The 16,936-nt window shown below is 44.3% G+C and overlaps 1 protein-coding gene across 2 annotated transcripts in view; it reads left to right on the forward strand.

The window, feature by feature from the left end:
• The window catches only part of LOC143152827 (uncharacterized), a 60,318-nt gene that overhangs the window by 24,892 nt on the left and 18,490 nt on the right, over positions 1–16,936 (forward strand). For both annotated transcript variants that reach the window (XR_012993643.1, XM_076323369.1), the window contains exon 2: positions 5,167–7,323. Coding sequence is in view for 1 of the 2 variants with exons in the window: in XM_076323369.1 (XP_076179484.1) it covers positions 6,344–7,323 (980 nt within the window). In the remaining variant the exon portion in view is untranslated. The remainder of the gene's footprint in view (positions 1–5,166; positions 7,324–16,936) is intronic.

A 16,936-nucleotide genomic window follows, 5' to 3' on the forward strand; every position in this document is an offset into this window, starting at 1 on the left:
TACGCAAGAGCAATTAAAGCTCCAACGTTAATTGAATCTATTTTCATGCAGCTTTATTTTAATCGATCGAAGAGTACTTGAAAATCATGCAGTTATGCGAACAATCCATGGGAACTGGATCGGAACTTTAATCGCAATTAACGCAGTCACGCTTTTATGATTGGTTTAATTAATTGAACCGATTATACTTACATACAAGAATTTAAATCGAGTCAACTCGACTACATTATTTAGGAAATATTTCATATAATTGAGGAGTGCAATCTTTCGTAAAAAATGACTGAGAAATATTCGAATTCGACTTTACGATTCCTGCAGGATAATCAATTATTTTTACTTTTTCAATACATTCTTTTACTCCATCTTTAGTTAGAGTAAAGCGAAGAATATAATATTTTATTACGCAAAAATATTTAGAGAGTTCCATATAAATGCATTGAAAATGATTTTCAAAATGTAGAAGAAGAAATGATTGTGTACAAAAAATATTATATGACGAACATTTCGTACGAGTATCGAAAATGTTGAAAAGTTAGTTTCTGAACTCGTATCTCCCCATTGGTAAACCGACGATGATAGTATCCGGTACTTAAGCATCCATGACGTTTTTCCTTTTGCATATTCATCGTGTTTCATCGTTTTTATCTAAGCTCGGTGTTGCATTAACAATTTGCGTCGCTTCGCGATGAAATTACGAATAAACAGGGCCGCAACTATTCGAAGATTTTCGCAGCTGTCGATAGGAGGAAACGTTTAGCTCTCGTTGCAAGAAAATCTAACCACTCCTTTCCGCCGCTCGTCCTGGTAAATATGTATGCAAATGTATACGCAACTCGTAATTGAAATCAAACGTAGCGGTCTATTTTACGCCCTACGAGAACGCAAGACTTAACGAACATTCGAAAACAGCTACCGAGAAAGCGTGTATAATAGTAACACTGTTTGGTCGAGTGCCAAGAACAACCGTACTTGATTTAATATTTTCTATTTCGAACTAAAGGATGATCGACCTCGTGTGTTCGTAAATTGATTCTAATATTATTTTAAAACTATCAGCGATTACTGTAAGTTAACATTGTATATAAATTCGACGAATATAATGGTCTATTTTCGTTGTACGGTTTGTTCGACAAAGTTTGCCGGCATGATCGAATTCGTTATGAGCCACCGGCGAGTTCGATGTTTACGCGTTAAGCGTACACTGCCTCGAGGCAGAAGAATAAGTCGGTTTCTTCGAAAGTGAGCAACAGAAGCGTCAGAACGGTACAGTTGCAGGCTGCCGGTTACGTTCTGTCGCGATGGCTCCGTTCAACATCAATATTTCATCGGGATTCGCGTGTCTTCCGTGCACCGTTTCCATTCATCGATTTTAGACGAGAGAATAACGTCGATCTTCCGGCTCGTGCGACCGAAACGCGGCTCAACTCGAGCGTTGCGGCCCTCTAAGTGGACGAGGGTAACGGTATTAGAACAAGGCGTTCGACGAAGCGAAAGAACTGCAACTGACCCTCGATAAAGTGGTTAACTTTTGAGAATAGAATAATTGAAGAGTAGCCGGAAAATTGGCGGACAATTTAATACGCGGACAATACCATCGGGCTTCGGTAGCTTCCCTTGTGCTATACTTTCTTCGAATTTTAACAACGACATCGATATAATAGGTATACCGAGAGAATTGACGCATAATACTTATGATGCATATATCATGGGAGAATTGAAGCACGATATCTATATACTGAGAGAATTGAAACACAATGTCTATGTACTGAGAGAATTGAAGCACAATACTTATATAGTGGAAGAATTGAAGCACGATACTTATATTCTGGGAAAATTGAAGCATAATATCTATACACTGGGAGAATTGAAGCACAATGCCTATATACTGAGAGAATGGAAGCACAATACCTATTATTGTACCCATGTTATACCAACATCCTTATTTCTTCTTAATTTTGAAAGTGACATAACCATTGTAAAAAGAATGAACGAAACATTCAATTATACTCTCTTCGATCCACTGAATAGTATTTATTCGCAAGTAATGCTACAATTTACAATTGTATTTTTCTAAGCATCGTCGACAAAGATTCGTTTCGTTTTCCATAATAATTGTTAAATCGATTCCAGCAAGAAAAAGGAAGATCACGCGTACACGGTGAACGGGCAGGGAATTCCTAAACAAGTAGGAAATATTGATCAAACAATACCACTAACCATAGAAAATGCACTTATCGCGCAATCGATACTGTCCATCGTTCTGACCTATATTCCTCGGAAAGAAACAGACGTTGGATAACGTTCGATTCTCTCGCGGTATTTTTTCGCGATTCGCTTCGGCTCTTATCGTTGAACGTTCTCGAGGATCGAGAACGTATTCCCGATCACCTGGTACGCTCGAAGGACGACAGCAGGTTCTATTGTGAACGCAGCACAGAAGCGTGTTTTCTCCTTACGATCCGAAGGCGCGTCGCGTTACAATCGAGTTCATCGATCCATAATGACTATTCGCCCGCAGGTACGGTCTGTAATAACGGAATAGCCAATAAAGTATATCCTGCCGATTTAATCGTTACCCCTATGGTGCACGGCACCACAGATCGAATCGACGATTTTCACGTGATGTTTCGCGGATCGTGAAGCACTCGCGTGATCCACACGTTTCGCGCGTTCTCGCTCGAACGAAAACCAACAAAGACGGAGGAGAATATTCGACGCGTGATCGAGCTACCGCGAGAATTTCACGGAGCTCCGAATAATACGGGAGAGAGAATCATCGTGAATAATAATTGATAAAAAACGATGTACAATTCACAAAGGAGGTTTTTCTCCATTTTCAGTTTAGCATTTGTTCGTTCTATGTTTCTTTTGTTAATTTTAAACCTAGTGTTGGATTGTTCTGTGCCTTATATCACATTACACGTTCGCCCTTCTGGTGTTGAAGTTTTAAGATCCATCCTGTGCGGAAATCTCACAGTCCTATTTCTTAAGCACGGTCTCCGAACGCTCTTGGGCGTTCACCGTATGTGGTGTACCGTTCGAAAGCTTATAAACGTCCGCGACAGCTAAACGATCGAGAAAATTACTTTTCAATCGGATTTAGAACTCGGAAGCATCTCGCGTACGAAGAATCTGGTCCACCGTTGTATTCTTTGCGAGTGCAATGCACAAAGACACGGATGCACGACTCGTTACATTTTGGTTGTGAAAATGTTACGCGTACCGGTAATTTGATAATAAACGGTTGAAAACCTGCAGAGTCGCCACGGCAGATTTAAACGTCCCGGCTCTTTAATATCCCATTATGGGGAAGTTAACGACCGGAAAATATACCGCTCGACTACTTGAGGAAGTAACCTGCCACCGAGAGTCCCCGTACTCTCCGCGATACTGTAATTCGGACGCGTAACTTTATGCAACCGCACCATGAGAACCCACCTTATAATTTGCTGGTTGTTTATTGACTTACACCGCGCTCGTAACTTTTTACCGTGTCCCGAAACGTTGAGCGGGATCCATCCTGCTTCGTAATATAATTTTAATGTGGCTTCAATTTGAACGAAATTACGGCCGAGTGTAATCTTAAACGCGTAGCATTTTTTACGTGCACATGGACGCTACTCTACGGGATGATCTATCGGTTTGTACAGGTTTGTACAGGTTTGTACAGCTTAGAAATCGGGAGAAGCTAACGTCGTTTAGAATCGTTGGGCGATGTAACTTTTTACAAATTTCGTGATAGAAACTTTGCGCGTGCAAGTTAGCTTTCAGAGTAATTATAAAATAATAATAATGTCTATACCGTAAGAGAAGTATAGGCACAGAGTAATGTAACTGTTAAACCTGTGAGCAGATATAAAATTGATATTGAAAGTTTTGCGGTCGAAGCGTCAATTATTCAATGTTTAGTATTTTTAGATTGGAAGTATATACTAGAAATTTGTAAGATTTTTATAGATAAAATGGAGTATCGTAGACCAAAAGAAGACGTAGTAAGTTAAAAAATAAATAAAAAATAGTTCTAGTAACTTCGATATGCAAATCATTCCTGATGGAATAATACGCTGCGGAAATTCTGAAACGTTTGTTGAACATTCTGTGTATCAACACCGTTCGTCGGTGTGTCTGGCGACTGGAAAACGGCGTTCACGGACGTAAGATTATGCAAACTGTTCCCGATAATGCTTGGTAACCGTTCTCGCGACTTTTATCGCCACCCGGTATATCAGAATTTCATTCTACGCAACGACCTATTCTTCTCGCCTACGGTAGACCGGTAGTCGATCGAATCTAATTCACGTCGCGGACGAAATAAGAGCTTAGAATAATCCTCGAGGAGATATGGAAATGGGTACCGTACAGGTAGGACGCTGGAGGAGAGTGGGGATAGATTATAAAGTAATCCCTCGTTAAAACGTCGCGTTCGTCCCTCGGTAAAACGCATCGAATCGTCTCCATCACTGTTTACGTTATTCAACTCGAGTAACCGTTGACTTGTATAGATGCGACAGCTGTTGAGGCAAATTAAAATTTGTTTATATTTTTCACTGTGTTTTCGCGAGAGTGGTATCGATCGATCGGTAAGGTTTTTCTGTGAAAGATAAGTCCAAACGCGACCTTGTTCGAACCGTTTTCGATTACACGCGTTCGAAAGTTTTTCAAAAACAATTCGTGTAACGTCTAAGGAAAAGTGGTTCGAATACGGTCGTATTGGGACTAATTTTCGTCGGGAGAATCTCATCGATCCATCGATGATACCCTCGCGAAGATGGAACGAGAAATAGAAAACTAGTTACTGTTACATCGATACACGAGCAGTATCGCTTTGAAGTTCGACGACCGCGCGACTGTAATACGAGACTAGTTGTTGCTCTCGCTCTTGGTGTATCTCGTTGAATTAGACAATGTCAACGGTTCCACGTAGATACATATTTGTTACGTAAGTAACATTTATAGTATATAAATGAAGACAGTAATCTTAATTTATAAGAACACCTCGTCGAGTAAACGCTCGTTTCGTGAACATTGTGCAGTAAAGTGAAACAACTGCAATCAGATTCGTCGCAGAACCAAAATCCCATTGACTCGACCCGAAACTCACCAACGGTTGAGCGATCCTTCTAGACAGTAACGATCGATTAACGATTTCCTCTCGACCTGTTTCAGAGGGACCATCTCGGAAGCCATGCCGGCTGACGAGTTCGTTGGTAATCGACACAGAGACAGACCGAGGCTGCAGCCGCCCTAACGAACCGCTATTCTCATTGACAAGGTCATCGAGGGAATCTGATCATCATGCCCGCGGAGACGACGTTTCCTGTACTTTCGTTTCGTCGCGACGAGTCGAGCCCACAGTTACGGGGATCGTGAATCGGGGCACCGCGGCCGAGGTAATCACCACGATACGTCCGTACGGTTCTGGTACTCGTCGACGAATCGTTGGAAGACGAACCGCGGAAATAACTCTAAAAGGGCACTCGGAAAAACTGGATTTAATCGACCCCCGCTCCAGCTCGATGGTATTTCCCATGGTGGCAGTATCTTTCGCTCGTCGAAGGCGTAAACCGACACTGAAGGACCGAGGCGAGTCCAGTCCGCCGGTTTGAGGAAGCGGCTGAACCCTGGACCCAATTATCCGCGTACCGATGTCGCTTCCTGTGCGTTCCACCTGATGTCGGACAACGTCGCCGTGTTTTTGTGAGCCGTGGAAGAAACGGTGGACGGGAAGGGCGACGGAAATCGCGGACGTGTTAATAAGACAGCTGGAATGTCGAGGAAGTAATGCCGAAAGGATGAGAGACGAATGCCTGGTCGCGGGACTAGGACAATCGGGCCGGAGCACCGATGATACTTGTTGCTCGTACGGAACCGGGCAGAGGGTTCCGTTCACGTGATACTACGCGCGTTTCGTACAAGTTCCGCCCGCGAAAGGACCGATCCGTGATTCCGAATACGACAGAAGTGGCAAACGTGATCATGTTCGCGAGTACGCTTTCTATTCGCGTCCTGAATCGCGTCGAATCGTTCTCGAGGAGCGTCCACGAGGGCTGAGCGGAACGGTAGCTATGTAGGCTGCCTTGGTGAATGCCGTCGCCATGGTGGAGCTGGTGTGCAGCAACTCCTTGAGCCCAGGAACGTAATCCTCCGTAGCCGGACCGGGGCCGAACCGGGAATCAGAGCGGGCGCGTTGCCGGTCGTATTCGAGAGGGAAGGACGGGTATTTCTCGGTAAATTCGACCAACGATTTACGATTTGAAACCACGAGGAGAGGATCGTTGGACGCGTGGCGCCATGTAGAGGAAGAGGGCGCAGTCTTCCTCCCGGCGATCCAGCGTCTCGAGTAATGCTGAAGCACATCCTGACGGGGCAACCGTCGTCAGCGGGCTCCAGGCATCACCACAATGACTATCAGGCGAGCTCGGGCTCGTTGCACGGCGGCCACCATCATCACCATCATCACACCGGCCATCATCAGGACCAGCAGCACCAACACTACAACCAAAGCGGTACGGTACGCGTCTCGGGTGGTAACGGTGGACGCGGGGTCGACGTATACGACACGGTGGTTCATCCGTCGCAGCAGAGATCGGTGAACAGCCATCAGGCAGCCACCACTCCGTCCTCGACCCACAGACATCCCTTGAATCACTCGCAGCTCAGCGTGAACAATCTCTCCCAGCGATTGAACCACTCCCACGCCCTGAATCTCTCCACTCTCTCCACGTCCAAGCATTCGGTGAACAGTGTCAGTCCAGTCGCCGGTGGGAACAATAACAATAACAATAACAATAACAATAACAACGTGTCGATCGCGTTGGGGCACACGGCGGTGTCCCAGGTACCGTTGCATCAGGACAGCAGACCGAAAGCGAACGGTGGCTTCGATATATCCAGACTGTCCAGGCTACCGAGTCAAACGACACCCTCGCCAGCACCTGCCCTTCAAACCGCGGTTGCGGGTGGACAATTAACCGGCGGTGCTGGTTCCACGGCGTTCCCCTTGAACGCCTCCTGGTCCTCGTCGCTATCGAGGAACCACAAGGACCACGAGGCCGGTGCCAAGGAGACCCTCACCAGCCTCGGTCTGTTGTGTCTGGTGTCCCTGTTACTGGCGCTACTCTCGTTGATCTTTCTGCTGAAGATCTCGCCGTTAACAGTCACGCCGAGTAGTCTGATCAGCCCGGAGGAGTACACGATAGTCTACGAGGTGACTCTGGCGCTGTGCGCCCTCGCTCTGTCGCTGAACCTGTGCTGCCTCCTCGTCTGCGCCATACAGTTCCTCTTCACCGTCAAGCTGGTCAAGACCTCGTATCAGGGACACTGGTGAGTGCTTTCCTTCTTTCCTTTTTTTTTTGCAACGTACTCGTAATCGAACTCGTTTACCCAAGAGTCCGAATGATTAACGGAAACGGGACAGTTAATCCAACGGAGGTAAAATAACGCTTATTATTTGAATTTAATTTAAATTTTAATCACTTTTGGTAATTAGTCGATCGAACTCTATAGCTGTGTCCCTAAGGATACGGAGCTTTCTTTCGAGAACGGAATAAACAAGAACAAAAATAAATCCAAATTGTATCGTTTATACGACATTTAAGAAAAATACTATTTGAAAACATTTCGCGTCACAGAGACTACACTCTTTCACTGTACGAACTTACACAAGCGATACACTTTCCAATAGGACTTGCCCCCCATCGAGGCACGAAATTGGTCCAGATTCGACGCAAACGTATCAAAGACGAGTTTCTCGTCGAGCTCGAATTCGACTTAACGAGCTTCGTATTGATTATGTCATATCGGTATTCGGCGGGCGTCGGTGTAACGCTCGTTACCCCGTCCGAGGAAGCGAGGAAGCAAAATGGTGAGTCGCGTACGACGATATCCCACGGGGACCGGTGGCTTCGGTCCCCCAGACGCGACTTTGACACGCTGGAATCCAGTTCAATTATTTTTCAGTTCTAATGGGACCGCCGGCAACTAAGATCCGTAATTAATTAACCGCAATAAGAAGGGGGCATACACACGCTGCCGGGGCCGAGCTCGAAACGACCGTCGCGCGATAATGTTCCTCGCGACCTCTCGGCCGCGGCGCGTCGTTACGAAATCCTTTAACGCGGGCCGTTAACTTTTTTATCGAGGCAACCTTACCGGGATGCACTTGCGCGAGTCGCGCGGTGCAGGTGGATGCACTTGGTCGGTGCACGTTGAAACCCTCTCGAGTCGCGTTTAAAAGGAGACGCTCGAGAACTCCGAGCTTCTATACGTGTGTACACGCTTTTATACGTGTGCATACGTCTGTACGTGTGTCTGGTATACTGTACCGTGGTTGTAGCTGGCTTTTTGTTTTATTCGGGTATAATTTACGTTAGCTTTTGCCGCGTCTTGAGAGTTGGCGAATCGCCGTGTCGTTGCACGAAGCGCGCGAAATTGCGACATAGATGCAAACACGCGTGACGATTTGTGGGAGCGAACGTCGGGCTGATGTCCTCCCGCGAGTCACTCGAGCTGCACCCGAAGCTATTGTTTCGAATTTCGAATCGCTTCGGAACGTTTCCTCCGTGAATCGAACGATCCGGTTTGGAAGTGCACGGAGTAACGCGCGATCGAAACGAGAATAGGAATTTTCATTTCTCCGTGGAGGATTTTTTCCCCATGGGAGCGGCTGAATTTACGAAGAAACGTTACGGTGAATAGGACTAATGGAAAATTAATAACGCACCGGGGATAAGACTAATGGAAAATTAATAACTCGCGAGGGACAAGACGAATGGAAAACTCTCAACGACCGGAAGTTTCCACGTGCTAAAATGTCCGAAGTAACCTTACGAGCTCGATAACCGCAATCATCTCCACCGGCCTTTGTGCGAAAGAGTAATCATCGCACCGGTCGATGCTTAGATGACTAGGAAGTACCACGCGATCGGTGTTGCTACCCAGTGTGAAACCAGCCGGTATAAAAGATACAAGCCTCTATTCGACAATTGGGCACAGTCACCCAATTTGATTTATAAAACCGCGGGGTGAGTGTCGGACGCTTCGCGGATCATCGCACCAGTGATCTAACAATGATTTAATAATCTATTATTTTTCGACCTCCATTTACTCTTCGAGTATTCGTCGTAAACTATACTACATTCGACTGGTGATAACGTTTCTTAATTTTACTCGAAAGAAAGGGATCGAAACAACTGAAAAGATTTTTAATTAACCCTTTGAACTCGAGAGGAGACCCTCGGTCACCACTCAATTCAGTGTACTTCTTCCAATTCGGGAAAATTTTGCGACTTGAAATTCAAATTGGAAATTAGACATTACACTGTTTTAAGGTGTAAACATATGTATGTCAAGTATTGAAATAAAAATATTCCATTCCGTATTAATTTTTCGATTCAAAAGATTTCATCGAGGCGCCAGTTTCAGGTAGCGAAAACGCTTCGAGTGCAAAGGGTTAATATACAATGAATGTTGGCCAACGGTGTATGTTATAGAAAGTGTAAAAAAAAAAGAAAATTTGTTACACGAAAGAAACGAATCCTCCGATGCAATTTTATTTACCTCTCATTTCGAGCCATAGAAACTCCCCGACCTTGCCAGTACCACGAATCTTGTACCACGAATTTTGGCCCACGGTGTACGCATACAGAAACTGTGAAAGAAAAAAAGAATTTTTCATTTTCTCACAAGAAAGGAACGAATACCTCCTTAACCGCACCTGTGGGTAGTCGGTTGCGGTTGGGTGGGGAAAACGCGTAAGGTGGCAGGCGACGTTTTCCAGGTAGCCAGAAAAGAAAGGTAGACGATGCGCGCGGGCCTGCGCTCGAAGACCGATTACCATTAATTTATATAATCTCGCATCGTTGCCGACGTCCTCAATCAAGATTATCCTTGCGCCTGGAATGAGAGTTCCCAGTCATCCATGCGTGCCCTATCCGCGCGCTGAAACGCCGGGTGTCTCGTATCCCGGCGCGATATATCAGCGGAACGTAGCTGTCTAGTGTTTCTTCTCACGCCGCGAGAAGAAGAAACGCAAAAATGCACGTCCTGTACCCAGTACACCGATCGCTCCGCCCCGTGCGTGTGACCCGTTTTTGCGCACGTGCACGCGTAAACGCGACACGAGAAGTACGCGTACTCGCGACGCGCCCTACACCCGAAATAATAAGGGCCGTACGCGTCGCGACTTATCGTACGACAACCCTACGCGCGTCACGATTATCCTTCGAGCGATCGTCTCGGTGTACGAATCGTAACGTACTCTTGCGAGACTCGTTACGGAGACTTTTCTCGAACGAGGTCCCACGTGTGACTCTGGACCAGAATCGAACGGTAATCGACCACAGTCTGTCGATTATTCTAATCGATTACCGAAGGAAATCATGATGGTCGTAATCGTGCAATCGTGCAATCGTGTAACCCTTCGCAGAGATTAATCTGGTAATCGCGTACAATATTTGTAATCTGTAATCGTACATTCGAGCGACGCTCGTATTAACGTTCAATCATAACGAACCGTGTAATTACCATTAATGATTATTAAATTAATCACGATTATTCGAACAATTATTTCCATTGCCTTAATTAATCGTTAATAAGCGATTACTGGTTATTCAATGGGCAGTAGTCATGATTATTAATGTCACTTTACATTAATCACAATCGTCGTTCATTAATCGGATCGTGTTTCTCCCAGCTCTGGTCCTGGATCGATGGATCGGGTCCAAGTATCGTTATCGAACCGGTATAACAAATTTTAAACGCATTTTTCTCAGAACTATGATTTCGAAATGGTTTCCGTGTTATCCAAAGACCTACTCGTTCGATCGATTTCAAAGTTTGCGCGTATCTTAAGTGCGTGTGTCGTTATCGTACGTCGTAGAGTTAAGTAAACATTCCTTATCGGTCAATTATTCGTGACCCCTCGAGTCGTAAGTAATTGTGCTCGTTTACGCCAAGTGTTTGATGCGCGTAAGTGCACTGGACAGCCGAAGGAAATGCCTATGGATGGAATTTAGATTTAGCGATCGGAATCTTCGAGCATGATCATATTCCTGTTGGCGTGGATGTGTTCTCTCATCATGAAAATGCAATTTATTGGAAAAAGATTTCTCACACGTCGAGAACATTACTCACAGGCATTTTTTATACCTAACTTGGTTCGTGAGTATCGACCACTCGGTGCGAATAATTTTTAATGATATTTTTAACGACCCCTGAACGCATCTCTCAAAATGTTCAGATGCAATCTCTTCTCGCACGTATTATATTATAAAAAGAGCTGATTTAAAGTTGGGTTTGTTTGCTTGTGTCTTATAATAGTCGTGTAAATCTACACGAGTACTATCTAACAAACAGTAAATTTACAAATCTAACGTTTACCAAATTGAGTAAAATTATATCGTACGAAGAAGAACAAAATTATGCTAGAGCTGTACAATTCTTTAAAACTTTCTTATTTCTATTTTATGCACAAACTTGATATTCTTTGGCGTAAACGTTGGTGCAGATGCGGTTGAAATAAACGCTCGATGTGCATTATTTCAGCCGATGTATAAAACAATACTTACGTTCGGTGTAAAGTAGGTCATTACATCCAATAATTACTACGAATGGAATCGCGTGCGTTGCGTTATGCAGATCAGGGCCGAATGCAGAAATCTTGATAAACGCGCTATTTGAGTTTTCCGTGGAAATTTAATTTTTATTCTTTCTCATTTTCTTTGTCATGGAAAAGTAATGACATTTCCAGTCCTTTACGACCGACCCATATTCGTGAAAAAATATTATTTTTACGGTAGTAATAAATGCATTTGCAAATACATTTGCTCGTCGAACTGAAGAAATTTTTTAAAAACTTCTACAAAAGAGTCGTGTCGTAACGCCAAGGTGCTGGAAATAGAATAAAAGATTCGAAGTTATTTTAAACTGCGATAAATATTGTAAGATAAAATAAGACGGATCGGTACCTCCACTTTCGTATACTTATTTCGTGGGAGAATCTTAAAAGTAGAGAATAAAACGTTCCGCCAACAATAAAGGATCACCGATCGAACAAGAGAAGTTACTAAATTTGATTTATTTATATTTCGTTTAATTACGATGGCCAAAAGCTCGCGGCTATAAGTTGTGTATGCAGTTACAGTAATAATCGAACAATGTCAGCGTAAGATTTCCCACGAGGAGATTCTCGTGCAATGTTTTCAGAACAAATAACAGAGAGAAGAAGAAGAAGAAAGTAACGAGGCGGTGGACGAACGAAATTAGCTTTTGATCTTCAAACCGCGGTCGCGTCGAGCACTGCGATTCGAGATAATAAAATTAGCATAGAATAAGATTTCGGAGCAGCGAAACATCTCCGCTCGGATATGCATTAATTAAAATTCAGTTTCATCGAAAGAAATCTCGAATAATATGCAACTCTGCTCGGGAACAATGTCGTTTACAGCGATACACGTGTGAATTTTGCGCAAGCATGGGAATACTTTGTTTCGTTTGAAATTGTTTATAAAATCAAACACATAAATCTAGATACATCCGTTTAATATGACGTAAAAAACCAAAGTGAGAAAGAACGCCGAGTGTTTATGTTTACTTAAAATCTAAATCATAGGTATCTACTGTAATTTTTCCTTTAAAACACTCTTGCTTAAAACTGCACTCGGTAAAACTTGTTTCTTTTATTATTATTCTCTCTTTATCAGAATACTCTTAAATCATTTACGATATTGTAATTTATTGGGTGGATGTGGACTTTTGGAATCGACTGTATCGCTTTCTTATACACTCACTTTTATCCGAAGAAAGAACATTCAACCGGCGCTAAAGCGGATTTTGGTTTCTAGTTATCGCTGGGGTAGCCGATAGTCCTCCTTTATCTCCTTTTTTGCATCGGGGGTTACAGTTTCCATTGCCCCAGTACACGATTTTCATTTTCAGCGTCTATCTAGAGAATTTATCGGCCACAAGGGAAAATGTGGCGCGCGGTAACGTCAAAGATTTTTCGAATGGGCGCTCTTTCAAATCTTGTTTCTTCGGTCATTCGTGAGTAATTCGAAAAATTTAGAGTGTCGTATTCCCTCTTCCAAAGAACTACGAACTACACCCCGTAACTACTTCTATTTTATTTATTTGTTCAAATTATGAACAGGATTAACCTTCTAGTACGCTAAAGTAATATATACATACGTGTATGTATAAAATTTATTACAATTTTATCCTTCTTAAGGATTAGAATATTTACGAGGTTCGTTTAACGCATAAAAACAACTTCTAGATATAATAGTAATTCTCCTCAGAGATGAGACATTTCTTTATTTGTTTTATACTTAAAAATTTGATAACAACTCGCCAATCTTCTTCCACTGTACATTTTCACAAAAAAAATAGATACAGTAGTGAATCGAATGTAGCAAAATGTTTCCATTTCGTTGATTAAAAGAATTTCTTTTAAAATAATTTTATAACATATTATTATAACATCTGAACGACACTCTAGAAGTTTTGACAAAGGTAGTACAATGCCTTTGTTGTGAAGGTACTTGTACCCTTTTGTGCATTATCGAACGCTGACTCTTCAAAAAGCGGTTAGTCGGTTGCTTGTCTCAAAATGTTTCCTTTAGTTAGGCCACCAATTCACTCGAAAGCGGGCTTGATAACGATTCTTATCTCCAACCGAGGTGTCAAAATAAATAGTACGAGAGATGATTCCGATTACACGAATTGCATTATATTTCTGTTATCAAATTGAACCGATTCAATTTTGTGAATTATCTATGTGTTAATTTTTGTACAATTCTTCTTCAGATTAACAATAATATATTGGGTGTGTTCGTAAAGTCATTTCGTTTTCCAAAATGGAGAATATACAATTGAATAAACTGTATATACACTCTAAAAAAATCGTGTTTCATTGTCACCGAAAAAACGAAATGACTTTCCGAACTAATAATAATATTTCCTCGTACCGATTATTTTCCATTCCCACAGATATCGATTCTAATCCCCTTTTATGAATGATCTATCAACGAAAGCAACGTGAAACTTTCCCGAAAAGGTTAAGAACGGTTCTCCGTTCGATAATGGTCGAACAACAATCGAAATCGATGTCCACCCGATCCTTTCGGTATCCCTCTTTCGGGTCACCTGTTAAACCCCGTTGCAGAGACTGTTGTAAATTTCCAAGGACCTGCTGGAGAGCGGTTAACCGACTAAAGAGAATTTATGTCGGAGCCGCTTCTTCAATTAACTCGCATCTGCCGCGCGTAGAACGCTGCGACGGGGGCCGTTAGAAAATGGCAAAACGGTACCGTTGCGGCAACGATTCCGCCCTTTTTCTCCCCCCCTCTCTCGTTCCAACAATAGGTCGACTCGACTGATAACCACGGTTATCGATCGAACCGCGACACCTATTTTTAACCCGTGTTATCACGGCGCCAACGTTCACCGGCTTGCTTAGAGAACGCTCGCGCGCGCATACCTGGCCGGAAGAGATACAGAGCGACGATTAAAAATTGCAACCTCGCGTTCGTTGTCACGATTCCACTGCCACCGTTCGTTGACTTCGCTCGAGGCTCTCCAGACAATTCCAAGATCCCGCTGCGGATCCTTGAATGAGAAAATCTTTTGTCCAACCTGGAAGTCGATCGTACGAAAGTGGTACAGTAATCCTCGGTTACAAGGCGGGATTGTGTCCTCGGATTCGTGCCACGGAGTCGTCCCCACTATTGTTTATGTTACTGGAGCGCGAGAGGCTCGGATACCGGAACGAACGCCAAGCGTGCCAACAATAATCGAGAACGCTGCACCGAGCATCGTCTTCCAAGGAAACTTGACTTTTTTCTATTCGTCGTTACGTCTTCGCGAGAGCGTTACCGATAGATCGGCGAGGTTTCCACGAGAAGAATGAGTCCAAACACGGGGTTGTTCGGACTATTTTTAATTAACGATTTCTCCAATTCGAACGATTTGGATCCCGAGATGCTGATCTATCGTAGCGATAGATATTTGTTCGGATTGTATTGCTTAGAAATACAATAGAATTCTACTTAACCTCAAGAGTAGGTCTCTGTCTATAAATGTAAACGATAATACAGGGTCCAGCACTTAAAATTAGTACGCTAGAAAATAAGATAACATTGAGAAACGTGTCGGTAGATTTTTTACCGGGAAATTGCTTTGTTAAAAGAAATGCGACCGGTCGAAGCGGGACTTGGAAGTTTAAAATTTGTTAAAATTTCCTAAACTTTCCTTCGTACGCGATAATAGAACTCTTTGCTGTTACGGGCGCTCGAAATTCGTCCGCAAAGAGCTCGCGGGCAAAACAGCGCTACGAGATGCAACGGGGTGGGGAGCAATCTCAGGAGTGGGGCACCTGAGCCACACTATGGGAAGTGAAAGGAGATGAGACTCCGGGCTGATCACACCCGCCGGTTTACGCATACGCGTTTGAAACCTCACTCTCGCTTGCTTACGTTGTACCAGCGCCTACGGCGTACACTTACTTACTGAAGCCCGCTTCCCGCGCGAGTGCTCCCACTCCCGCAGTTACCCCCACTCCGACAACTCGCAAAGCCTAGCAGCTGCCCCATAGGGCAACGAGTCGTACGCGCTCGCGATAGGTCCTCCAACGAAATCTGGATTGTTGCTATTTGCAAAGTGATCTCTTCTGGCGAATATTTACTCAATTTCAACGGTTCTCGTAATACAATATTCGAAGTTAACAAGTGAATGTGCACGTGTGCGTCAGTGTGATCGAAGAAGTTTCCCCGAAAAGGAAATATCCCGAACGGACAAGCACTTGCGCGGATCACGGCTTCGAGAACTCTGTTCGGTGAATTCGCACCGAGAGCACAGAAAGAGATCTCTTATCACGGACCATTTAAGTAATGAGCCGGCACTTAGCAGTGCCGCTTGTCTTTCGTTCTCCGGCTCTCTGCAGATCGCCGTCATCGTCGTCGTCGTCGTCGTCGTCATCGTCTCGTGGCTCGCTTTTTTCCCTTCTTCGAAGGGAAACGTACCGCTGCCCGAGACGAATGAACGCCGAAGCAGCCTTCGTGTGACAATGAACCGACGGGGATAGAACACGGAGGCTGGAATCTGTCATTAAAAGCTCGTGCTTTCGGAAAGCACGTCTACGCACCCGAGGGGCTCCTTTTCTCGTAACAATGCCACTTTGCAGACTGACGGTTACCTTTGGCCGGACAATCTCGACTCGGAAACTGTTGTCTTTGAGACTGGTGAAAGCTCGATGATGTACCGGGTGATTTGTAAATACGGTCAGTGATTCCGGCGGGGTTCACCTGCTCGTTGAGCGTGCATTTACAGAGATTGAATTTACAGAGGCGATAAAATTTCGTGTTCCGATCGCTGGTTCGGAAGCTTGCGTTTCATAGATCCCCCGGACACGTTAAAGCCCGGTCGCGACCCGCCAAATTTATTCCATTTCCCCTGTTCGGGAGAAAAAAAGATTCCAGACGCCAGTTTCGAAGGCGTGGAATGCCAAGTGGTTGGTTACACTCTCTCGTGGAACAGAGCCGGACCAGGGAGAGCGAGAGAGGGATGATAGTCGGAACGATCACGCGTGTGCTGCTGGCCGCGCGGCGCTCTGACGCACGAAACCGCCCGAGAACAGAAACCAGACACGCGTGTAACGTTAAACCCCGGGCCCCATCGATGAAAAACGAACGACGCGACCGGACACGATGGACTTTTTAATGACAGATAAAATCTCCGAGTTACGGATCATTCGGATCCCGTCGCGCCTTAGCCCCGTGTCCCGTACCTTCGATCACTGGCTCAGTGTGAAATTCGGAGATCAGATAACCTTGCACGCGTAAATTTTGTAACGTCCTGTAATAATGACTCAATCCTTCTACACGCACTCTCTCTCTCTCGCTCTTATCTTTCTCAGGGGTAAGGTACGGTGTTTACGATATCG

Source organism: Ptiloglossa arizonensis, chromosome 11 (genome assembly GCF_051014685.1).
Source record: "Ptiloglossa arizonensis isolate GNS036 chromosome 11, iyPtiAriz1_principal, whole genome shotgun sequence".
Classification (NCBI taxonomy): domain Eukaryota; kingdom Metazoa; phylum Arthropoda; class Insecta; order Hymenoptera; family Colletidae; genus Ptiloglossa; species Ptiloglossa arizonensis.